At 36.4% G+C, this 26108-nt stretch overlaps 1 protein-coding gene across 4 annotated transcripts in view; it reads left to right on the top strand.

The window, feature by feature from the left end:
• The window catches only part of ZCCHC4 (zinc finger CCHC-type containing 4), a 43788-nt gene extending 17938 nt beyond the window's left edge, over positions 1-25850 (top strand). For 3 of the 4 annotated variants that reach the window (XM_046657580.1, XM_046657579.1, XM_046657578.1), the window contains 8 exons: positions 5867-5939; positions 9858-10008; positions 11586-11686; positions 18795-18916; positions 19162-19237; positions 20754-20805; positions 21298-21442; positions 25168-25850. In XM_046657580.1, coding sequence (XP_046513536.1) covers positions 5867-5939; positions 9858-10008; positions 11586-11686; positions 18795-18916; positions 19162-19237; positions 20754-20805; positions 21298-21442; positions 25168-25303 — 856 coding nt within the window. In that variant the 3' untranslated portion in view covers positions 25304-25850. Of the gene's footprint in view, positions 1-5866; positions 5940-9857; positions 10009-11585; positions 11687-18794; positions 18917-19161; positions 19238-20753; positions 20806-21297; positions 21443-25167 lie in introns of those variants that run through there. The other variant, XM_046657581.1, reaches the window with a different exon arrangement.
• Positions 25851-26108: the final 258 nt, after the last annotated feature.

Genomic DNA, 26108 nt, shown 5'->3' with positions numbered 1-26108 from the left:
ACTAATCTACTTTTCAGTTTCTGTGGATTTGCCTATTCTGGATATTTCCTACAAATAGAATTATACAATATAAGACCTTTAGTGTCTGGTTTCTTCACTTAGCATAATATTTTCAAAGTTCATCCATGTTGTAACATGTATCAGTACTTCATTCCTTTTTTTTTCCGGAAAGATTAGCCCTGAGCTAACATCCCACCAATCCTCTTTTTGCTGAGGAAGATTGGCCCTGAGCTAACATCTGTGCCCATCTTCCTGTATTTTATATGTGGGACGCCTGCCAGAGCATGGCTCGATATGCAGTGCATAGGTCTGCACCCCGGTTCCAAACTGGTGAACTCCGGGCCAACGAAGTGGAAATGTGCGAACTTAACCGCTAAGTCACTGGGCTGGCCCCCTTCATTCCTTTTTATGGCTGAATAATACTGCATTGTGTAGATATGAAATTTTGTTTATCCATTCATCAGTTGATGGACATTTCAGTTGCTTCCACTTTTTGGCTATTATGAATAATACTGCTGTGAACATTTGTGTGTAAGTTTTCCTGTGAACGTATGTTTTTGTATCTCTTGGGTATTGTATTAGTTTGCTAGGGCTGCCATAGCAAAATATCATAGACTGGGTGGCTTGAACAATAGAAATTTATTTTCTCACAGTTTTGGAGGCCAAAAGTTCAAGCTGTCAGTAGGTTTGGTTTCTTCTGAGGCCTCTCTCCTTAGCTTGTAGATGGCCGCCTTCTCACTGTGTCCTCACCTGGTCTTTTCTCTGTGTGTACACCCCTGGTGTCTCTTTGTGTGTTTAAATTTCCTATTCTTATAAAGACATGGGTCATATCCCATTAGGGTCCACCCTAATTACCTCATTTTAACTTAGTCACGTCTTTAGAGGCCCCATTTTTTTTTTTTTTTAAGATTGGCATCTGAGCTAACAACTGTTTCCAGTCTTTTTTTTTCCTTCTTCTTCTGCTTCTCCCCAAAGCTTCCCTCGTATATAGTTGTACATTCTAGTTGTGAGTGCCTCTGGTTGTGCTATGTGGGATGCCGCCTCAGCATGGCCCGATGAGGAGTGCCGTGTCCATGCTCAGGAACCAGTGAAACCCCGGGCTGCTGAAGCAGAGCACGCGAACTTAACCACTCGGCCATGGGGCCGGCCCCTAGAGGCCCCATCCTTAAATACAGTCACATTGTGAGATACTGGGGTTAGGGTTTCAACCGATGAATTTGGGGGGGGGAACATAATTCAGCCCAAACAGGTATATACCTTGGGAGTGGAATTATTGGGTCATATGGTAACTCTATGTTTAACTTCTTGAGGAGCTGCCAAACTGTTTTCCAGGGTGACTGCACCATTTTACATTTCCACCAGCCATGTGTGAGAGTTCTAATTTCTCCACATCCTTGCTAACACTTGTTATTGTTTGTCTTGTTGATGTGATATCTCATTGTGGTTTTCTTTTGCATTTTATTGATGGCTAATGATGTTGAGCATCTTTTCACGTGCTTGTGGGTGATTTGTTTATCTTTTTGAGATAGGTTTATTCAATCTTTTGCCCATTTTTAATTAGTTATTTGTCTTTTTATTGTTGAATTGAAAGAGTTCTTATATATTCTGGATACCAGACCCTTATCATATATATGATTTACGAATGTTTTCTCCCATTTTGTCGATTGTCTTTTTGCTTTTGATGAAGTCCAGTTTTTTTCTTTTTTCTTTGGTTGTTTGTGTTTTAGCTGTCATATCTAAGAAACTATTGCCTAATCCAAGGTCATGAATATTTACACTTCTGTTGTTTTCTAAGAGTTTTCTAATTTTAGCTCTTACATTTAGGTCTGATCTATTTTGAGTTCATTTTTATATATGGTATGAGGTAGGGGTCCAACTTTATTCTTTTGCATATGGCTGTCCAGTTGCCTCAGCATCATTTGTTGAAACAATTATTTTCCTGTTGAATTTGCTTAGTACCTTATTGAAAACCAAATGACCATAAATGTATGTGTTTATTTTTGAACTATTAATTCTGTTCATTGATCTTTGTCTGTCATTATGCCAGTCCCATGCAATCTTGATTACTGTTGCTTTGTAGTAAGTTTTGAAATTAGGAAGTGTGAGTCTTCCAACTTTATTCCTTTTCAAGATTGTTTTGGCTATTGTGGCTTCTTTGCATTTCCATACAAATTTTAGGATCAGCTTGTCAATTTCTACAAAAAAGCCAGCTGAGATTTTTGTAAGGAGTGCATTGAATTTGTCGGTCAATTTGGGGAGTATTTCTATCTTAACATTTAACTCATCCCGTCCATGAACATGATATGTCTTTCCATTTATGGAAGTCTTTTTTAGTTTCTTTAAATATTTTGTAGTTTTCAGTGTACAAGTCTTGTACTTCTTTTAGTAAATTTATTCCTAAATCTTTTATTCTTTTTGTTGCTATTATAAATTAAATTGTTTCCTTAATTTCATTTTTTATTGTTCATTGCTACTGCCCTGATTTCCTTTTTAAAAAAATTGTGGTAAAATACACATAGCATAAAATTTACCCTGTTAACTGTGTTTAAGTGCATAGTTCAGTAGTGTTAAAGCACTTTCACATCTTTGTGCAGCCATTCTCCAGAACTCTTTTCATCTTACCTGATGTACTTTTAATTTGAAAGATTTATATGGCCCTTAAATCTTTTGCCTTAAATGCCATGCCTTTGTAGATTTACTTTTCTTGATCTTGTGGTTGAAATCTCCTGTAGGGAGTAGGGGATGTGGATAAAGTTATTTTATAACCTATAGAATGCACTGATACTTTTTTCTTTTCAAGTCTGTAAACCTCTGTGTATGTGTTGCAAACAAAAGCGGAAGGTGTTGTGTTAGGGATCTCCCAGCTTAGTGTCTTTGATGCCGTACTCTACCCTACGGTCTGCACGGAGTCAGTTCTGTAAAAGGTCAGCAGTGGGCATTGAGAGAGCTGGGTTTGAAGCACATCGGTAGCCAGAATGAACTCAGTCTGCTGCCTTTGTTTACAGTATGATGGAGCGTGTGGTTGGTTCACATTTCTCACAAGGAGCACAGTTAAATCTGGAAAACCTTCCTGTTTGGTATAGAGTAGCAGTGAATTGTTAGTTTTGGCACTTTGACTTTGGTTTGCTGTTCCCTGTGAAAGATCTGTCCCAGGCTGCAGAGAATGGCTTCAACTCCAGTGTTCTATGTGGATGTGCTATAAATATCCTTTTCAGGGGGTCTAGGATATGAAGTTAACATTTGCTAAGATGGATTTCTGTATGCTCTAATTTTAGCATGAAAGATGTGAGACGTGAAACTCTGTTTGGCAAACTATCATCCAAATAAAGTTATATCAAAAAAATGAATTTCTTAGGTTCATTTCATGAACTAATTTTATTCTGCTCTTGATTACATTTCCTGGGTGTAGAGCATGTTTCACACTTGGTAACTGACTCTCATTTAAAGAGAATGAATGGCCAATTAAATGAATGTCCTTTTGAGCAGTTTTCAAGTGCCTGCATTTCTGATTGGTTTTGTTTGCCTGATTCAATGGAGAGAATAATTCTTTCTGGCCAGTTTCATTTTAAGAGGGTAATGTTGAGTGATTTTTCATAACTTAAAATATGAATAATTATGCTTCCTTGTTTGTATTTGATGGAATCTTAGAGCCAAAATCTTGGCTTTTTTTCTCTCTAGCTCTGCCCACTGCTGTCCAAAATGTTTTGGACAAGTGTGCTGTGCTGAATTTTATGTAAATAAAATTTTCTTTTTTAATTTTTAAAAGTGACCATTGTGTTTTCGTGAAGCAATAAAAAAAAATGGAGAGGGAGTAGAAATATATTTAAAAAGAGCTTGTATTTTCCTTTGCTCACATTCACAAAACATTGCAAGAGAGAAGAAAAGCTCAAATGATAGTTGACCTACAACCGTACTAGTATTGAGATAAATATGAGTGAAATAGGAAGACCTTTATTAATGGTAATTGACATTGTCTCAGTTTTTGGATTGTTCATTGGGTTACAATATATAGTTTAAATATTTTTCAGTTATCTAAACCTGTTGTTTATTTCTTCAGTGCAAATTTATTTTTTATGAAATCAGCAGATATACTGAGAATATCTTAAATGATATTAAGAGATATTGTACTGAGAATGGTGGACAGCTGTTCATCCATCTCCACAGAAGAAGAAACGGGCTTAGATTATAGGAGGAGAAATTTGGGTTGGACATAAACATAACTCCCTAATATTAGGGACATTAAGACATAAATCTTTTTAGTTGATATTTATTAAAATAATGATACCTAACATTTCAGTATATGCTGTGTAGCTGGCCTTGTGTTAAGCACTTTACCTACATTGTCTCATTTATTCTTGCCAAGTCCTATCGGGTAGAAACTATTAATTTCTTCCATTTTGTAGATGAAGAAATTGAGGCTCAGATAGATTAAATAGCTTACTAAAGTTCCACAACTCGTAAGTGAGAGACCCAGAGTTTGAAACCAGACCGTCTCACTAGAGATGGTGCTCCTGACCACAGTAGAACCAGAAGAGGATGAATCAGAGATGGTGACTCAGTTACAGGCAGGAATCAGTAACCAAGAGTATACGTGGAAGCAGAGACATGCTGCTGTCATGATTTGGTTAAAGAAGTGGTAGAAGTAAAGATGTGGCCCTGATTTTTTTCTTTTTGAGGAAGATTAGCCCTGAGCTAACTGCTGCCAAGCCTCCTCTTTTTTTGGCTGAGGAAGACTGGCCCTGAGCTAACATCTGTGCCCATCTTCCTCTACTTTATGTGTGGGATGCCTGCCACAGCATGGCTTGTCATGCGGTGCCATGTCTGCACCCGGGGTCTGAACTGACGAACCCCGGCCCACCAAGAAGCGGAACGTGCACACTTAACCGCCTGATTTTTATCAGTCTTTTCACCAGGTTATGTATTCCTTACAAGGATGGTGTGGTTCATGTGTGACTTGTTTATAACAAAATTGTTGAATTTCAAAATCCTATTGAGATAACAAAGAGGTTTCTATATGTGAAAAACTGAGAAATCAGCAAGGAAGACATTAAGACCCATATATATAAATGAGGAAAACATAGAGATAGACAGTTCAAATACAATTAAGGAATAAAGAAATCTCAGTCTTGTAAGAAATCAGGTAAATGCAGATTTAAACCATAATGTGGTATGAATTTTGCCTAGTAAATTAGCAAAAATTTATAAAATGTTAATACCCAAAGCTGATACTCATTCATTACTGATTGCATTTTAAAGTAGTATTTTAGAAGAATAAAATGATTCGATCAGTAAATAAATATCCCTCTTTCCTGGCAGTAATTCAGTAAATATGAAATGCACATAGTTCTTTTTCTTTTATATTAAGAAGCATACTTTATTAAGCTAATCTGCAATGGACAAGAAAAGCTGTATTAAATACTTTTTTTCATTAACCACAGAAGAAAATAATTAACAGCTGTTGAGCAGAATTGTTGATTCAGTATTTTTCTTAAAATTGCTGACTATGAGAGATGTATTTTAATTGCCAACCCATCTCGAGTTTAAATTGCATAATAATCTATCAGTAATCTGATTGCTTATGTGTGATCTTCTGGCCCATAGGAACATGTGTATTTTATATATGAGTATTCCTTGGTTTTGCTACTGGCTTTTTAAACTGGGGAACATAATTTAAGTTTGTTATTCATTGACTTTTACCAACTCCCTGAGATTTTGTGAAAATATTTTTTATTTCAAAGAACTAAAGAATGATGAAATTGATTTTATTAAAGGTGTGATTTCATAGTTTTAAGAGTTAGTTTATATTTATTTATTGTATAGCTGTGGCTGGACAAGTAACCCCAGTAATAAACAAATTATTTTACAGGTATTCACAGTTTTATATGGAAGATAGCTTTTGCCATTATAACATGTTTAACCATCACTTCTTTGATGGAAAGGTAAGAATTATGATCATTATCTCTTCTCTTTTAGTGGAAGAACAAGTTCAAGTGTACCACCTTCGTTATTTTTCTGAAGTCCGTCAAGATCGAGTTGTGGCTGTTCACCATCTATTGATATTTCTTTTTGTTCATTCACTGAGTGTGTATTGAGCATCTAGAAGTAATCATGTTATTTCTCTTTTGTGACTTTCCACTGCTTTTTGAATAGACCCACTCTCTTAGCCAGGCCCGCATGGCTCTGTGATCTGGGCCCTGGCACTCTCCAGCTTCTCCTCTCCCTGTTCCTGCTTTGCTGTGTGTGTTCAGGGCACATGACTTTTATCTCAAACCGGCCCTTCCACCACGGGGGCTTTTGCCCACCCTGTTTCCTTTGTCTCTACTCTCTCTGTGCCTTCTTAACTTCATCTCATCCTCCAGAGCTCTGTTCCAAGTCACTTTCTCCAGCCTCCCCTGACCACCAGACAAGATGAAGTTCTCCTTTGTAGATTTACGATACTGTAATTCATTCTGTAGTTAGTTGTTTGGTGTCTGTTTCTCTGATAAATTTTATGTCTTGGTTAAGGGATTTTATGGTTTTATTAAAGTAATCCTTAAAAAATAGTGTCAAGACGCTGAGGCAGCGTCCCACATGCCACAACTAGAAGAACCCACAACGAAGAATACACAACTATGTACCGGGGGGCTTTGGGGAGAAAAAGGAAAAAATAAAATCTTTAAAAAAAAATAGTGTCAAGAGTGAACCCTAATGTAAACTGTGGTCTCTGAGTCATAATGATTTGTCATTGTAGGTTCATCATTGTAACAAATGTACCACTCTGGAGGGGAATGTTGATAATGGGGAAGACTCCACGTCTGGGGGCAGGGAGCATGTGGGATATCTCTGTACCTTCCTCTCAATTCTGCTATGAACCTAAAACTACTCTAAAAAATAGTCTTAAAAAAAAAAGATAGTGGCTTAAAAAAAGCTTCTTTCAATATGATATTAATAACTTCACTGTGAGTAAACAATGCAGCAGAGCTGATACTGCTACTCCTAGTTTGAGCTCTTTCTCAGTCCTATTATAAAACAGAAACTATAACCGCCCAAGTAATCACACCTGACAGGAGGTTGGCCAAAAATGTTTTGAAATTATCAAGACTACTTGAAGCATATCCATACATATGTGTGTATATATCAGTTTTTTAAAAAATTGTGAACCATGCTTAAGTATATATTGTGCTTTAAGATATTAGTTAATGATGGAGTGAAAACCAAGCAAGACTGACAAACTAAGCATTCAGGGAATTAAAACAAATTCTAAATTGCTGGTTGGGATTGAAAAATGAGTCTCCTGATTTAGTGAGTATAGCCAGTGATGCCCTCCTTCCATCAGAATCAGTATTGGGATATATATTTTTCAGCTGTGATAGCCATGAAAACCAAGTATTGAAATAAATAGCAGTTAGAATTAGATGTATTTCACAGTTTCCCAAAGGGCTTATGTGGTTGATGATCACTAGGATTTGAGAACTGATTACATGAGCATGAAGGAGGGCGAGGAATTGAAAAATCACCTGACAATAGATAATGAGGGACTTCTCAACTAGGGCAGTGGCAGTGGGAAAAAGAGAGGAAAGATAGTGGATTCTGTAGGTGTTGCCCAGATGAAACAAGAAGACTTGGTGATAAGTGTACTAGGGGAGAAGTCAAAGATAACTTGGTGGTGGCTCGGATTTGTATTTCATTCTTCTAAACGGAGGGTAGGGAAGTTCTGGAGTGAAGTTTGGCAGTATTGAGTTTGTGGGCTCATGGAATACTGGTGTGAAGGTGTCCAGGATGGCCTCTTGAACCCGTGGGACCGTGAGCTCGGGGGTCTGGTCAGGGCTGGCGACATGCTGGTGAGGAGGTGGCTGAGGTTATGTTACTGCTCGATGCTGCTGCAGTGGGTCAGGACTTATTCGTTTATTTGTTAATCCTATACCATGATTTTGCTTTTTATTTTGAACAATAATGGCAAGAGTAAAATTACATTTAAATACCTAACGGTTGGCTAGCAATTTTATATATTTTAAGAAAGTAACATGTAATTAGCCTTTTTCTAGGAAATTCTATATAACATTTATTGAAAGTTTATAGAATTACCTTATAAATTTCTAACATAATGGTTGGAAAAAGCTACCAAGACTGAGCTCCACTTTATCTTTCTCAGAAGCAAACAGTTGTCCAGCTCAGGCTTCCCTTTCTCTAGATTTTAGGAACACCCTCTAAATAGCGCTGCAGCTGTAGAGACGGATCTGTAGAAAACCATTGTTTTAAGGATTTCACTATCTGCCCTTTTCCTACCTACTTCCTGAGTCAAGGTTTTCAGTAGAGACTTACTATCTACTAATCAATCACTAAGTATTTAAGCATCTGCTCGGGGCCTGGGCAGGTGTCCAGGGTGCGTGGGGGATATGAGCCCTGCCACTGCACAGGAGCACTTGCAGCCACTGGATTAAAGAGCGGGAGTTCCTGCACGGGGTTTCCTCACGGCAAATAGTACAGTCTTTCAGGTAGTAAAACATGTCATGTGCCTTAATGGTCAAGGGGGTTAAAAGATGTATAGAGGATGGCTATTTAAAATGCCAAGCACTTTTTTAGTGATAGATGAAGAAAAGAGTTCAGGTACTGTCAGCATTGGTGGCATAATCAAACATCTGTTTTCTGTAGGTGGTCAACATTAGGACCCTCAGCAACTCATGTGGGACGTTACACCATTGATTCTTACCTGGAAAGATTCTTTAATTTTTTTTTTTAATTTAGTTAAGAGTTTAGGCATAGTTTGTTTTTTCTTTTTTTCTACTTTTAACTCTAAGGAACTTGAAGGTTTTTCAATAATGTCAATGGTACTTTAAGTCCTTGTTCGCGTAGGCAGGTCAAGGAAGTGCCAGGCAGCACTTGAAAGATGACCACCCTTCCTGACGCACCATCCTTTCTGTAGGACTTCCAGTAGGAAGCTAATAAAGACTCTCCTGGGGGAAAGGGATTAGGGCGTTGTGGATTTTTCTCTCATCAACTGGGTCTTCTAAATTGATTTAGTAGTAGAACAATATATATTTTATTATAAAGTACATATAGGTTTATTAAAGTTTAAAATGCCATTAAACTTTAAAATCTCATGCCATTTTGTATACTGTAAGTGTTGATTTGCTTTTATAGCTAAGTACTTGAAAACTGCTACAAAGTCAGTAGTCTCGAGTTAGTATGACAGGTATATCTCTTATTAACTTCTCCCAAAGCAAAAAATGACAAATATCCCTGACAGTGGTTAATGTCAACTTTGGAATTATTAGAAACACTTCACTTTGTTGGGAAAATGTATTAATAGCATGATTTCATGGCCTGGATAAGCTTTGTTATTTGTGAACGTTCATTTATTTACTTACTGTGCATGTTCAAATATGTCTGTCATTTACCTGATGCTTGAAAACATGTGCATGTTTAACTGGTAATTTGTAGCTCTGATTACACGGCAGTGGACAAACCGGAGAGGAAAGGAATCTCTTATTCGTCTTTGTGTCCCAGTGCTCAGCGCAGTCCCTGCTTCTGTTTGTTGACCTGAATTTAGCCTTTTAGATAGTCTTCACGGGTAATGAGTTTCTCTCTTTTAGGTTACTAAATTTAGTTGTTTAATTTAACCATTTGAAATGTGTAGTCCTCTGATAGTGATGGTGTTTGAATTTGCAATTTTAAAAACCTGCCTATCAGGGAACTCAAAGATAACATCTTTGGGGGCTGAACGAGAGGCTTCAGCATGTCACTGAGGGACCCCAAGGTGGCAGGATGGGTGAAGTTTCAGTACGAAGAGTGAGACTGAGCCTAATGCATTTTCCTCCAAGTAGGATGAAGTGTCTCCCTCTGGTCCTAATTTAGAAATGAATTTTTATTTGTTCCAGGCTGCCCTTGAAGTATGCAGAACATTTTTACAGGAAGATAAAGGTGAAGGAGTCATTATGGTGACAGATCCTCCTTTTGGTGGCTTGGTTGAACCTCTGGCTGTTACATTCAAGAAGTTAATTGCTATGTGGAAAGAAGGTCAAAGCCAAGGTGTGTAATTTATTACTTACTGCAAAGTAAACATGTATCTGTGTATCTGCTTCCTGTCAAATAGTAGCAGAGCTCAGTGAATCAGAGCACTGATAAAATATACATGTCTTAGGTTCTTGTCTTTTTTTTAAACAGGTGTATTTGATGATGTGGCAAACTTCATTATCATGATATACTTTGTATTATCCTAATCATGTGTTTTTAAAATTGCTCATAGGTAAGACATTTGTTTTTGATAGGCATAAGAGGATATGAAGAATAGCAGTGAACTGTTGTCATTTATTCAATAAATATTTACTAAGTGGCCACTGTGTACTAGGTACTGTTTAGGTGCTTGGAATAGGGTAGTGAACAAGACACATATCTTTGCCCTCATGGACCTTATATTCCATGTGCCTGAAGTCTTGCCCAGAACTCAAAGAGGGCACCCAGGAGCTGGCCCAGAACTTCAAACTGTGCCAAGATTTGAGTGGGAAGATTGGATGTCCGCTAGCCTAGCTGTGGTTATTACTGGCACATAGATGCCCAGATAGATAGAGGTGGGTTAATGGCTGGGAGTTATTGTTCTGTTTAAAGTGGTTGAGGACTTCAAAGTATTTTGTATAATTGTCTCATTAGTTGGTATGTTCATTTTTTAGTTTCTATAGCTTGCAAGTTGATAAATTCTAAGTGTATCAGGAATTTTTGATCAAGCTTATCTATTAATTGTGCTACACAGATAATGTGCTTTGAGGACAGAATGCAAACAAAATCTAAAACATGACTCATAGTGTTAAGTATTCTGCTCATTTTTGGTTCTTAAGTTCAGTTATCAGAGTGGATGCAGTCAGTGTCATTGGGGAAGCAGTAAGAGCTTTGTAGGCTTCAGTTCTGGTTCTGCCGCTTATTAGCTGCGTGAACTTGAACAAATTACTTAAATCATGTGGCTTCAGTTTCCCCATCTGTAAAATGGGATTATTAATATCTAACTCTAGGGGTTATTGTAAGAAGATAATATATGAAAAGTACATAGCATTGTATACAGCTGATATGAGGTGCTCCATAAATAATAGCTGTGTCCCCTGCCTCTCATAGAAATTAACTTTGATAAGATTGTTTTTAAGACTCTTCCATGATTAAGAAAAGATTGATTCATCCCTGAAAATGGACATAGTGAGTTGTGGCAGAGCTAGGATCAGACCCAAGGCCTCTGCGTTCTAGTCCAGGATTCCCTCCACACATCATGACTACCTTGGTGCTTCAAAGTGATGCTCCTTTTTTATTTCCCACTTTTCTGGTAATATCTTTGCCTTTAACTAGACTATAGTGATATGCATGTAAGGATTACTTTTACATACCCTTTGTAGCTGTCTTTAGATATAAAAGAACCTTTATATATAAAAGTTTCCATTGACTTTTGGGAAAGATCATGTTATAAATGGCACTCTGGTAAACATTCTCTTTTTTTGTGTGATTTAGATGTTTTGAATGATTTCATTTTCTTCCATTAGCAGAAATTTTCCAGTTATAGATATCTGTTTTATTTTTTCTTTAATATCAGTTTCTCATTTTCTTTCCCCTTTTTTGTGGTTCATTAGATAACAGTCACAAAGAACTACCCATTTTCTGGATTTTCCCCTATTTTTTTGAATCCCGAATTTGTCAGTTCTTTCCAAGTTTCTGCATGCTGGATTATCAGGTATAGTAAATATTCTGTTTTCTGGCATGGTTGGGGAATGTATATTCTGCTTAAATATTCTGATAAGACTAGCCATTTATTTAAGTAAATGAAAAGACTATAAGCTGTATTAAACACTAAAATTATGCCATGTGTAGCTTAGTCCAGTGGTTCCTAAATGTCTGTAATCTGTTGGGTGCTTGTTAAAAATATAGACTCTTGGGTACCAAAATAAACCTACTAAATCAAAATCAGAGGGTAAAATCCCAAGGAGAAAAATATTTTACTAAGCTTCCTAGGTGATTCTGATGTGCAGCTGGGTTTTAGACCAACTGATCTAATCTTTTATCATCACCAGAAGGTTTCGCAGCACCCCAGGGTCATTATGAACATGGGTTTTCTCTGTTCAAGGTTGTAGAGGAGTAAATCGCCTTTTCTGGTTGGTGGAATGCCATATACACTTTACTCTGCCACTCAGAGGATGGCAGGAGCTCTAAGGGGACATGTTCCCAAGGTCGTGGGGTGTCACAGAAGCAGAGATGCTGAGGTCTGCTTGTTAGTGTGAGTATGCTCATCCAGGGTGGAATTGACTAGACCTCCTTCGCATCTCTGCCCACGGCCCTGGGAACCTGCCTTCGATGAGAATAGACACCAGTGGCCGTGGTGGCTCCACCCTGCCCTCAACTCATGTTTCTGCTTTAATGTCCACTTTCCTGTATTCATCTCCCTGGGTTCTGAAGTTAACCCCATTGTTGTCATCACTATGTGTGGTCACCAGATGGGCACTGCTTCCTCTTTTGTAATTATATTTTGCTATTTGCGTTTTGAGTTTTCTGAGCAGTTGGCTAGCCTCTGATTAAGACTTTTCAGCTCAAAACTGTAAATGTCTTCGCTAGTTGTTCCTAGCACTTAGTTCTAATCTTTCTGATCTTGAATACATAGACCACTATGAAAATTATTTAGAAATTCTGAAAGAGACAGTGTTACCAAAAGTGAGAGGACAGACCCTACCTGTGGTTCCACCCCAAATAGCAATATTATAATTTTGAAGTATTCACTTCCAGTCTTTTTAGAAACAGTTTTACGTATTGGTAATCATAGAGGATGAATTTGAATTTTACTTTCTTTACTGTGTCTTATATAAGTGTACATTTTTAAAGGTAGCTACATAGTCTTTATGCTTTTAATAACTTTAAATCATTTCATTGACAGGCTTTGTTATCATTTTCTTCTTTCTGGACTTACAGGTTGCTTCCACCTTTAAGGTACTATAAATAACACTGCCATAAACATCTTTTATTCATATAATTTTTCCATGTTTTACATAACTTCTTTAAAATAAATTCCCAAAACTAAAATAGACTTCCAGAAATTACATTATCAAATTTAAATTTTTATGGCTATTGAACCATATGAACAAGTTTCTTTCCAAAAGTGTGTAGCATCAGGCCATTTTAACTTTGACTTCCTGAGCTCTGCTTGAGGCAGAATCCACATCATGATTTTTCTCAAAGCTGGTTTACTTTCCTCTTCTGGGCACTAAAAGGGCTTTCTGTTTCTTGTCTGAGGGATGCTTCTAGTATTACACTTGCAGAACAGAGAGAGCTGACATATCCCAAAGATGTTAACTAAGTAAACTAGTGCTGGTTTCCAGGAGCACCCACTGCCCTTGACAGTGAATAATTACCTAGTACCATGCTTGGCACATAGTAGGTGCTCTGTACATGTTGAATCAATAGTTGAACTGAGTTTTAATCCTGGTTCTGCCGCTTAGTAGCTAGGCCTACACATTTTATCTAACTCTCTGAAGCTCATCTTACCTGTTAAATGAACATAGTAATAATATATCTAACTCATAAGGTTTCAAGCATTATATGAGAGAATATATTAAAAAGGCTTAGCCTGGGCCCTGACACACAGCAATGTGGAGGAAAGTTTATTGCTCTCAGCATCGTGGTCACCATCGCTGTATTGTCATCATTCAGATAGTCGCAGGGTGGGGGTAAAACGCCTCTTCAGGTCCTTTTTTCGTACAGTATCTGAGACATTAAAATTGCAGAACACAAGGTCCCTCAGAAAACTGTCCACATTTAGAGATGAGTTTTCACTGTGGGCAAGAGTTTGAAACAGTGAGGAGGCAAAAGAAGGCAGATCCAGAATAGAGCAGCTGAGAGAGTTAACGTGGAGTAACCAATTATCGTTTGTGTAGACAGCCTGTGCTACTCGGAAAGAGCGTGTAGAAATATTGGAGTTTCAGTTTTGAGAAATAGTTCCAAAGTCCAAGCTTATTGGAAATAATTATACAGTTCAGTGTATTGGTGAAAAAAGGTTCTACTTCACCCATGCATATCAGGGTGAAAATCAGTCTTTTCAATAAAGAGAAAAGACTTTATAAAGAGACTTAGTAAAGAGAAAGACTTAATAAATATGTCTTATAAATATTAATTCTTACAAAGACTTAATAAAGAGAAAAACCTTTGAAAAGAAAAATTAGAATAAAATCTGTAAAACGAAACAAACCTTTGTTTTTATGACTCCTCCTGAAGATAAGAACACTACTGCCCGTTACCTGCTCAGTAGGAGAAACCGATTTAGCGCATCTCCTAGTGTATGTATTAACCTTATTTGTTGTCCCTCCCCTTTGATGATTTTTCTACTATTTTTTTTGAAAATTTCTCTGGACTTACTATTATCTTTTTGAGCCTTTTTCTTTCTTGAACCTCATTTTGCAGTCTTTTTTTCCTTTTATATTAGCACTTTCATCAAATGAAAAATTTGAAAGACTGCTCTCCTCCTTACAGATCTTCTCCCACAGACCTTGATTAGGCCTTCTTTCTGACATTGCCTAAGATGATTATAAGCCCCCAGACCACAATGCAGTAAAAAAACCAAAATCACTAAATCCCTTTTTTGTGAAATACTTTTCAGGTAAGAGGAAGGCGGAAATGCTGCAAATCCTCATACAATATAAATTATGTAGGCTCTTCAGTGATAAAGCACTTGATGAGTACAGAAGAAAATACTTATCAGAGACCTAGAGAACCAAGAGTTTTATTAAGGGCAGTTTGGAAAGGAAGGATGTGATAATGACAGGAAATTCTGATTTACAGGCAGGAGACGTTTTGAGTCCTCGCACTGCCTTTTAGAGGCTGTTTAATCTTGGCGGAAGTCACTTTATCTTTCCAGGTCTCTGTTTCCTTACCTATAAAATAAAATGATTGAACCAGAAAAGGGATGGCAGATGAGTTTCACTTTTAGTGCTGAGCTTGATAAATTGGTAGTGACTTTCTGGAGCGTTTGTTGAGAATACCAGGCTCGATGGCAGAGGGTTATTGTGATTGATTAGTGATGTCTGCTGCAGGGTCAGGGTCAGGTCAGGGAGTCGTGGTGGCATTCAGGTCCAGTATTTACCGTGTCTGAACTAGACCATCTCAGTTCCCTTCTACCTTGAACATGCTGTAATCTCTTATTTCTGCTTAATCTGGGACATTTGTCTGGATTGTTAAAAGTAGAGCTCTGTTTTTGGGGGGTTTTTTTGTGAGGAAGATTGGCTTTGAGCTAACATCTGTGCCAATCTATCTCTATTTTATGTGGGATGCTGCCACAGCGTGGCCTGACAAGTGGTGCTAGGTCTGTGCCCAGGATCCGAACCTGCGAACCTCAGGCCACCAAAGCAGAGCACACGAACTTAACCACTACACCACCGGGCCAGCCCTGAGCTCTGCCTTTTTTTAAAGCTGTCTTTTTAAAAATCATCTTGTATAGAACCTGTGTTTTTCAAGGCTGGTTTCACATTCAGAAATGAAGATATTTTGACAGGAATTTCTGAGAAGTAATTATAAATTACAGGATGGCAACTGGACTACTTAAAACTCAATATATAATAAACATAAGATATTTAATGGGTTTGGAGCTTCTGAGAAGTAATTATAATTTACAGGATGGCAACTGGACTACTGAAAACTCAATATATAATAAACATAAGATATTTAATGGGTTTGGAGCGACAAGAGGAATAACATATATATATATAATAATTTTAAATAAGAGGTTTCATGGGATATGGAGAACATGACTCAAAGATCTTGTGGTCGATGTTGGCTATGGAGCTGAAGAGTTTGCTTAAGATCTTTTGAATATACTGAAATTAAAGAGAACACAATCCTTAGGGAGTTACGAAAGTACAGATACTCTGTTTTATTTAGTCTTTGTTTCCCGGCATGATGCCTGGTGCATAGTAGGTGCAAAATAAGTGTTTGTTGACTTGAATGTCTTGGTTTCCATATAACTAGTTTCAGTCGCGTGTTACAGAAGAAATTTGCGTACAGATAAAATTAAAAGTTAGGAATTGCAGAGATTTTGTGCTTTCCCTCATTTCTATACAGTACTTCATCACATTAATCAGTTCCATGGGAGAAATTTTCTATTTGAAAATGCCTCTCATCATTATTGTGAGTGAAATGTCAGGGATAATGATGGGAAAATGGTGTATCAGCTCTACCACTAGTGATATGCAATTTGCAAAATTGTGTTTGCTTTACAGCACTTCCATAGGAGGTTTATTTGTGTGGATGAAGCTATGAAATATGGATGTATGTTAGAGGTACATTAATTTACCCTAGCAGCATGCGTTTTACATACCATATGTTTATAGTTAATTAGCACAACAAACCCACATTTAAAAATAATAATAATCTCAATTAGGTTATGCAAAATCAAGCAATCAACCACCTTCCTGACACATGCATTCTCTGACTCCTTGGGTAACCATAAAGAAATTGTTCTTTTTTTCCTCTCTTCCATCTGCTATCTATTATATTGCATGGAATATTCTATTTACTAGAAATCTTTCTAAGATGTTCTTTTCCAACATTTGAAAATCTTCATAAGATTCTCTTGGGAAGAATTTTTTCTCTTCTGACACTTGTAAATGTTCAAAATATCTTTGTTGAATTTATTAAGGTGCCATATATTTATTGAGTACATAGAGGAGTGCATTAGGGAAAAATTATCAATTTAAATCATTTTAAAAGAAAAGTACTTAATGTGCTTAAGGTGATTTTGAAGTAAAATCTACTTTTGTATGGTAGCTTCTAGCAGGTAACATATATTCATAGAATTGTAAAGTTGGAAAGAAACATAGAGATAACGTCGGCTAACTTCCCAGTGTAATCCTCCTTCCCACTAAATTCATGACAAGCAGTCTGTCTAGCCTTTCACTGCAATGCTTTCAGTGAGCAAAGTCCTACAGCCTTACAAGGCAACTCAATTTATTTAATAGCTCTAATCGTTAGAAAATTTTCTCATATTGAGATAAAATATGTTGTCTATTAACTTCTAACCATTGGTCCTACTTCTTTTCTTCGAAGTAATAAAAGATGTCTAATTTCTATTCCACATGACACCCCTTCAGTTATAAAATAGCTATCAGATCCTCCCAGTCTTCTCTTTTCTGAATAAACACTCCCAGTATGTTAGAGTATAAATCTTATTCGTTCCCTGTGCTTTCAGTAGAAATGAACTGGTTTTATCAATGTCTCTCATAAAACGTAGTGACCTGAAGGCAAGGCTGCAAGTGTGATCTAACCTCCTCCTTTGTTTGTGTGATATCACACTTCTGTGTTGCCAGCTGTGGGCCCGCACCAGCTTTTCCACCGTCAGGCCCGAAGCCCTTCGGGTTTTTTTCACGCTGTCCCTGTAGCTGGGTCTCCTCATCTGTGCCTATTTTCCCCCACTGCTGAAGCGTCCTAACTTTGTTCACCCGTAAATCTAGCAGGCATTGGCAGGGCCGTAGAGAGAGATCAGGAATCTCCCATCAAAGGCCTCTCTTCCATTGTCATTAATGCCTTACATTTTTGTGATTTGCTTATTAAATAGCTAGCTTGCAAGCCACTTCTTTTGTAAATTCCTAAGTGTATTCTTGTTTAGAATCTAAACAATTCATTACAACTTATTTGAAAGTTGGGATCTACCTGTCTTGACCTCCTAAAAATCTCATGGTATTCTTGTGGATGATCTAAAGAAGTGGTTCTCAAACTTCAGTGTACCAGGAGGGCTTGTTAAAAATACAGATTGCTGGGCCCCACTCCCAGAGTCTCTGTTTTATTTGGTCCTAGGTGGGGCGAGAATTTGCCTTTCTAATAAGATCCCAGGTGATGCTGATATTGCTGATCCAGACACTGAACTTTGAGAAGTACTGATCTAAAGGAAGATGGACTTAGTGGCCAGGTGCATTCATAGCAGGTTTAAAAACAAATTGAGAATGTGTATGGATAATAGAGAGGTTGGAGGAGATGGGAGCGAGAAGCTAAATAAAGGAAATCACGTTGTTAGCTTCAGTTTACTTTCAAGGTAATCTGCTGAAACTGAAAGCTGAGTTAGGGATCTTGAGGAGAGAGGTAAATGTTTGATTACTAGTCATTATGGGGAGAACAACTATACTTATGAATCTCTCTTATCACCTCCAGCTTTCTGTCTATCTCTATCATATGCCAGGTTCTGAACTCAGTGTTTATATTCGTTCTCTCATTTAACCTTCACAGCAGCTCTGAGGTAAGTATCAGCAACCTCCTTTTCCAGTTGAAGATTGTACAAATTTGCCTCAGGTAACATAACAAGTGAGTGGCAGAACCACTGTCTGGCTCCCAAGCCTGTGCTCTGTGAAACGGTGGCTGGTGGAGGCTATGCTGAGGCTGTACTGAGACTGGGTGAGCTGGAAACTGACGGGTAGTGAATTTCACACACACGAAATGAAAAGCTCCAACCAAGCTGGTGCATATCTTCAAAGGTGGAATTTTTTATTGCCAAAACCTCAATTCTTAATTACATAATAGCTGTTCTTGTAAAGTCTGTTGTATTGAATAAAAGATTAGAGTTGTTCTCTTAATACTAGGCAACATGAATTTGTCATAACAAATTTTACCTTTTTTATAATGAAATTTCACTGCCATAGAGCTTCTCTGAGGCTGTTGATTAATAAGTAAACTCTTGCTTTTAAGAATTTCTTATTAAATACTTGGGTTTAACTTCTGTCTTTGCATCAGCTTATTCATTATTGCTTAAAGAATCTTAACGAATGTTGACTCATTTGATTAAACTTTCTTTTTACATTTTTTTTTTAACTTTCTAGGTGGATTATGATAATCATGCACTTTATAAACATGGAAAAACAGGTCGGAAACAGTCTCCTGTGCGTATTTTCACCAATATTCCACCCAACAAAATAATCCTTCCTATCGAAGAAGGGTACAGGTAAGATTCTAGTGGGACCTTGAAATACACGAGTCACTGGAAATAAAGTTCCATATATCTAACATTAAAATGCCTTTGACTCATGTAGTTCTTCTGTTACTTTTAAATTTGGCCCATAATTTTATATTGAATTGAATTCGGATTACACCCAATTTTTGTAACAAGTGCCTTGTGAACTTTTATCTACGCTGTGAATCTCAATAAATATATGCCTTTGATTCTCCATGTCTTTCTTTCCTCCTTAGATTTTGCCCTCTGTGTCAACGATATGTTTCCCTAGAGAATCAACACTGTGAGCACTGCAATTCTTGCACATCCAAGGTATAGGTTTCTTTAGAATGCATTTTTATTCAAATATATTAGTTTTATTTTAGACTGCTAGTTTTAATATATTTGTTTAATGTTTTGTTAATATTATAATTTGTATTAATATATTATTGTTTATTAATATACTTTAATATAATCTTTTATAGTCTATAAAGTATAGCAAGCTTTTAAAAATACTTCGTTGCCTTCATCATCATTAACAATTATTTGAATTCATTTTTATATGGTACTGGCATGACTGCTAAAATTATTAGTACAGTGTTTCAAATAAGGCACTAAATGAGTGCTAAATTTTGTTGGGGGAGAAGTAAGAAGTTTCCAATAAGGCGTTGAACTATTGGATACCATCACTGTTCTGATGAAATAACAATTAATAACACGCACTGTGCACGTGTTATGAGCCAGGCCCTTCCTAAGAGCTGTCCCGGTATGGACTGACAGGTACTCCTCCCGGCAGTCCTAGCAGACTGGTGCAGTTACTCCTCGCTCTTACAGATGAGGAAGGACTGCAAGGGACATACCTCCTATTTATTTTTGTAGGAAGGTGGGATCATCCTGAAGTTGCTCTGTTAGTTTAACTAAATCCAGTCAGAGAGAACATGTGAAGTTTAGTTTGGCTGATAAGCACATATTATTCTCCACAGGAGAGGCTGTATTTTTATAACTATTAGAAAGTATACTTTTCATGACTTTGTAATTTTGTTGCAGGTTATACTTGTTTTTATAACACATCTGATTACATATATTTTCAATTAGTTTAGATATTATCTGTAGTCTTCGTTTTAAAAAATTAATGACCAGATCATATAAAGGTCAAAATGAGGAAAACAAAGCTGTATTATTTAGAGATGTGCATATAAGTGGTAAAAATAAACAAAAGTGAGGAAGTGACCATCACAGAAACCAGAGCAGGTGTTACTCAGAGGGAAGGAGGAATGCTGGACTGGGAGGGGCATGTGTGTGGGGAAGTGTCTGGGGGCTGGTGGCATTCTATTTCCTGGCCTTTGGGGTTCATCAGTGTTTAATACTCATGAAACTGGACATGTTGTGTTTTATGCACTTTTCTAGGTATATTTTATTTCAGTTATCAAATTACCCAAATAGTAACCTAAAATCTCTATCTTTCTAATTACATTAAGTTCTCAAATACGGATTTTATTAAGGGTTATGCCAGATAGACCATAAAAATTATGAATCATTAATTCTCTTGAAATTTTCATTGAGTCCTTTTTTGTGCAGATTGAGTTGCTAGAGCTGAAGTGGACTTTCAAGACCATTTAGATAAATCCCTCAGTTTTAGAGTTAAGGAAATTGGGACTCATCAAGAGGTATTTGAATTGAGTGGAGAAATGCATAAATTGAAATCAAAGTATTTAATTGTGAAGCTCAGGAAAGTGAGAAATAAGGAATGAATAATTTACACAGATTTTCATAAGACATTTTTAATTTTTAATCGTGGAACTTGATTTTTAATGACAAATTAAACATAATTTAAAAATTGTTTTTGTAGGATGGCAGGAAATGGAACCATTGCTTTTTCTGCAAAAGGTGTGTAAAGCCCTGTAAGTATTTAGACTTAGTGTTTGAGAACTTATGGAAACATCTCAGTTTTCTTCATCTAAATAGGATTTTTATTTAATTGTATTTATAAAAGAAAAAATATAGAGACCTGCAGTAATTTACTTGCTTTTTAATTTTTATAATTACCAAAATGTACGTTCTCTCCTTCATAGAGAGATGTGACTGCTCACCTGTTTCAGTGTGGCTTTCGGTTTGGCTCATTTTCATAGGGCTTTGGTTCACTCAGCCGGCCCCCATTGTCAGTGGCTCTCAGCCCATGAGTCATTGGAGGAGGGCTGCATTTGTTGCCGTGAATCAGAAAGAACTTAGCTGGTTTACGTGGGTTTGGCCTTTTCAGTGAAATTATAACCAGCTATGCAAACGAGTCACAAGGTTTGAAGTAAACACTATTTATGCTTCCCTATCATAAAGGTTAATCAAATGAAAAATTACATTAAATGAATCTCTTCTAAAACTTAACTTTTATTTTACAGCCTGGATCCACTGTAGCATTTGCAATCACTGCGCTCTTCCAGATCATTCTTGCGAGGGCCCTAAAGACGGCTGCTTTGTTTGTGGTGAATTAGATCATAAACGTAGTACTTGTCCTAACATCTCTACATCTAAGAAAGTTAACAAGTTAGTTGAATTCTTTTATTTACTAGAAAAAAATCTTCCTTATGTGATTTGTATAGAGCAATCCACAAAAGTATACAATAGTTAGAGGATTCAGAATTAATTGTTGCTTTCACTGTTAGGTATTGTTTGCATAGAAGGGGGAGGAGGGATATGAAGATGAGCTTAAAATTTTACAGGTAAGACATGAAAATAACCAAAATATGAGGTAGAAAATGGCTAAGTTTCTATCTCTTATGTTTCATGTGAAATTATAGTTTGTGGGGTGAGAGGTCAGGCTTTATTGAAGGACATCAACTTTAACTCGGGACAAATCGGATATAAATGTGTGATAGCCAGTGAGGCTGGAGAAGGCATTTCAGATGGAATGCAGTGTGTAATTCCACAGTGCACACATTGGAAAAGGAAATTATTTCTTTAAATTATGTTAGACTTCAAGAAAAACATTTAGACATTTAATACTTAAATATTTAAACTTTTAATTTTTATTTTTTTCTATGATTATTTTCACTTCTCCCACCAATATTTGGTATTGGTTATAATTCAGAACAAAGTTATACAGGTGACAATAGCATATTTAGAAAAACCATTACTGTTTCAACTGGGCCAACTTGAATGATTATACTTTTTTTTTTTTAAGAGATTGGCACCTGAGCTAACAACTGTTGCCAATCTTCTTCTTTTTTTTTTTTTTCTTTTTCTCCCCAAATCCCCCTGGTACATAGTTGTGTATTTTAGTTGTGGGTTCTTCTAGTTGTGGCATGTGGCACGCCACCTCAGCATGGCCTGATGAGCGGTGCCATGTCCGCGGCTAGGATACAAACCTGCAAAACCCTGGGCCGCCGCAGCGGAGTGCTCGAACTTAACCACTTGGCCATGGGGCCGGCCCCATATACTTTTTTTTGTTTAAACTAAAAGGGATGATAGGTATTGAGTCCTCTTGTTTTATTGATATGAAAACCAGATAGCCAAGTTTAACATTACATGAAAATTGAGATTAGGATAAAAGTTTTCAGCTATCATATGACTTGTGATGAAAAAAACATCTATTAGTATTAGAAGCATCTGATGCTTTAGTAACTATTTATGATTGTATTAGAATTCTTTTCCCTTTGTTTATTTATTTTTATTTTTTTGGTCAGTGGAAATTATTTTTTTCCATTAAGGCCCAGCCATTTGAATTCTGCCTTACTATTTAAACTGCCTTTTTCATTTTTTTTTTAACCAACTTTACTTTAAATAATTATTTCCACTAAGTAATCCAGGGTAGAAGTGGAATTTTTTAAATTAATTAAAGAGGTGTATTAAAGAATTTTATAGAATATTTTTCCTTAGAAACCTTCAAGAATAGAATACAACCTAATAAACTATTGGTCTGGGATTGTTGCACTATTTACAATGTAATCCTGGTTGGAAACAAGAGCCAGTAACATGCTCAGCCTTTGATTCTGTGATCTTATGATACATGGAAACTGAATTTTCATTTTGGTGATATCTTGAAGGCTCTTCTTTGATTCTTAAACAGCCGCGGCTAGTCTATTTGGTACTGATATATTGTTTTCATTCAGGGAAATCATCTAGTATCTTTTAGTACTAGATTTTCCAAAGTTTAATTCAAAGAGCAAATCCCTTAGGATGTAGTATATCTGATAATTCTTAAATAGTATTACTTTCTTCTCTCAGAGAGAACTCCTAAACTCCTGTTAATAGTTATCTTCAGATACTGCTTTAAAATAATATTTTTTATAATGAAATTGACAAGGCAAATTTTTTTCTTTACAATAGTAAAAAATAATTTTAATAGCCTTTTTAGCATATGTGGCATAAAAGATCTTTTCATCTTATGTATTTTATAGCTATCATATTAATTTGTTTTTCTTTAGTATTAACTTTCCTTTGGTTGTGAACTAGAATGACGCTGGCTCCCTCTTGTGGTTAAATCTCATTTTATCAGTTACATAAATATCTATGATTTAGAGGACAAATACTAGGTCAATTTAATTTTAAGGCAAAATAAAACAATTAATTGATTTATATTCAAATCAGTTTATCACTGTTGAAAGATTTTATCTCTGGATAAAGGTTTGTTTATTCCTATTACAAATGAATATTTTCTGTTTTTTTTCCTGTATCCTCTAATGAAATCTGGTTCATGTTTAATTCTTTTTATAAGTGGATAAGCCAAAGAAAATTTGTTTAAATTTTGTCTACAGGCATGCATAGCTTCATTGACTTTGCCATCAAGAGATTATACTTCATTAAATTTGCTAAATTATCACTTATCAGGATTTTATCCTACTTTTAAAAAATAGCTGGACCAAAAGGAGATTTATAGAACATGCACAAAAGAGTATAAAGATGACTATTTTATTTTGAACCGACAGAATACCAAAGTCCATACAGCAGAATCTAAATATAGAAAAATTTAAAGTTGTCAAGCAAAATTTTGAATAATAGTTGTATAGAGCTACTACTAATAGCTAATATTTATTTAGCGATTAGTATATGCTTAGCATTTTACGTACCTGAATGATTTATGGTAGAGTATATAGTATCAAGGTAATTAGGAGCATAGGTTCTAGAATCAAGCTGGTTCTGCCACTTCCTCCCTGGATGATTTCATAGCCTCAATTTCTTCCCCTAAAAAATATTGGGAAGGAAAGGGAAGGTTAATATCTGCCTGTGTCAGTCTCCTTGCTCCTTCAAGTCAGAGATTATGCATTCATTTTTGTATTCTTAACGCTTAACGTAGGTCCTGAATGAAGAAAAGTGAGGCCTGAGTTTGGTCCACGGGGGGATTATATACTGTTTATCAAGCTCCTTTCCCAGGTTTTGGTCCTGGGAAGATCAAGAATAAGCTTTTCCCTAGGACTTGTGGTTTAGGAGAAGTGAATCTAACGATTGATATTGCTGAGTAGCCATGGGAAGTTTCCAGGTTTGCCAGTCCTGGCAGCCCAGCCCATTCCTTGCTTTGTGATAGGATAAATGGCCTGATGCTGCTAGCTTGGAGAAAGTGAATGAACAGACCAGTGATCTTTCTCAGCTATAGACTGCCTGTAACTTAGTTCAGAGAACACCAGAAGCAAAGGGTCTATTTTTTGCTGGGTAGTTTAGTGTTTTTAGAGGGTGAGTTCCAACTTCTTCATTGTGAGGTTAGTCATTATGAAAACAGAGATCATAAAATGTGGACATCCCATGTGGCACACGTCAGGACTTTTAGACCTACTGAGGAAGGGAAAATTAGCTGTAAGACTTATAAGATGGGCATCTTTAAGTGTTGTCAGTTTTTTTCCATTGTGCTATTTCATTTTTCTACCTCTGCTTACTGCCAAATGTGTCGGTCCTTTTTCTGAAAAATGTAATTCAGGGATTTGGAAATTGAAGTGCTGAGTTGAGCAGTCCCCAAAAAATAAAAACAAAACCTAACCAAAAAAACCTCCAGCTCATTGGCTTGGCTATTTACCTCTGTGGTGTGTTTGTCTCAAATAGATTGTTCTAAATCTGCAGTAACCATCTTTCAAAGAAATTTCTTTTCTGAAACATTTTGCTTGGTCAGGCCTCTGACTATCTCCTTGTTATTATGGTTAGGATTCTGTGGATTTATGCTTATAATACAGTAAATTCTTTCTTCTGTTTTCTTATTTGGTTAGCTATTTAATTAAACTTCAACATAATTACATAATTCACTGTGCTCATTCTGCAAAATAATTTAGCACCTTGTTTTTCAGAGCTGTCAGAAAGAAGAAGCAGAGAAAAAGTAATAAGATGAAAATGGAGACCACTAAAGGACAATCCATGAATCATACATCTGTTACAAGGAAAAAGGAAAGGAGAGAAACAGCCCATCAATATCTTTGCTCTTAAATGTCCAGTGACTTGAGAATAAGAAAGATTTATAGTCCAACCTTTGATGCCATTTTCTGAAAGTGCCGCACTGGACTTAAATTCTGTCGCTTTCAAAAGTATGCGCCTTTCTAAGCTGGATAATAGGCAGGTGGTATTTGCTGGTTGATAGACCCCTCAGCAGCCTCTCTGGAGACCTGGGGAGTTGTTCCATCCTTAGCTGGTTTACTAGCTCCCTATCTGTACCTTTTTTCTCTCTTCCAATCATATTATTTTAGCCTCTTTTATCTGAAAAATGGGCATACAGTATTCTTTTGCAGAGAGTGTCAGAAGAAAATGAAAATGAAAACCTGAGGTTTTGTTTACATTGAACATAAACGTATGTTGTTATATAAATCTTTTAAATTAAGCATTAAAATACTGTACAATGGCTTAAACCCCACTTATAAAGAGAATTACAGTGTACAATTATTTTTAGACAGAATCTGAAGATGATGGAAGGAATTTTGACAAAGGCAGTCGAAATATAAAGATTATAATTATGGTTACATTGTTATTAAATATTTATTTTTCAAGTACTTTTTGCAGTTGTCCTTTGATGATATAGAATCAAATGTTTGTTGAATGAATGAGGTATTTAGAATTATGACTTGCTCTGTCATATCAGTGTTTTTTAACCTAGACAGTAAGTTTTTCTCTTTGTAAAAGGAGTAGCAGAAAGCAGAATAGTTTTGTGATTAAAACTCCTCATTCCTAATTTGACTAACTCTTCCTGGCTGTATGTCCTTGGCCAGGTCATTCACTCTAGAAGCCCGTTTCTTCATTA

This window comes from Equus quagga, chromosome 3 (assembly GCF_021613505.1).
Source record: "Equus quagga isolate Etosha38 chromosome 3, UCLA_HA_Equagga_1.0, whole genome shotgun sequence".
NCBI lineage: Eukaryota > Metazoa > Chordata > Mammalia > Perissodactyla > Equidae > Equus > Equus quagga.
Note: the sequence above shows the minus strand (reverse complement) of the source record. Positions and strands in the feature narration are given on the sequence as shown.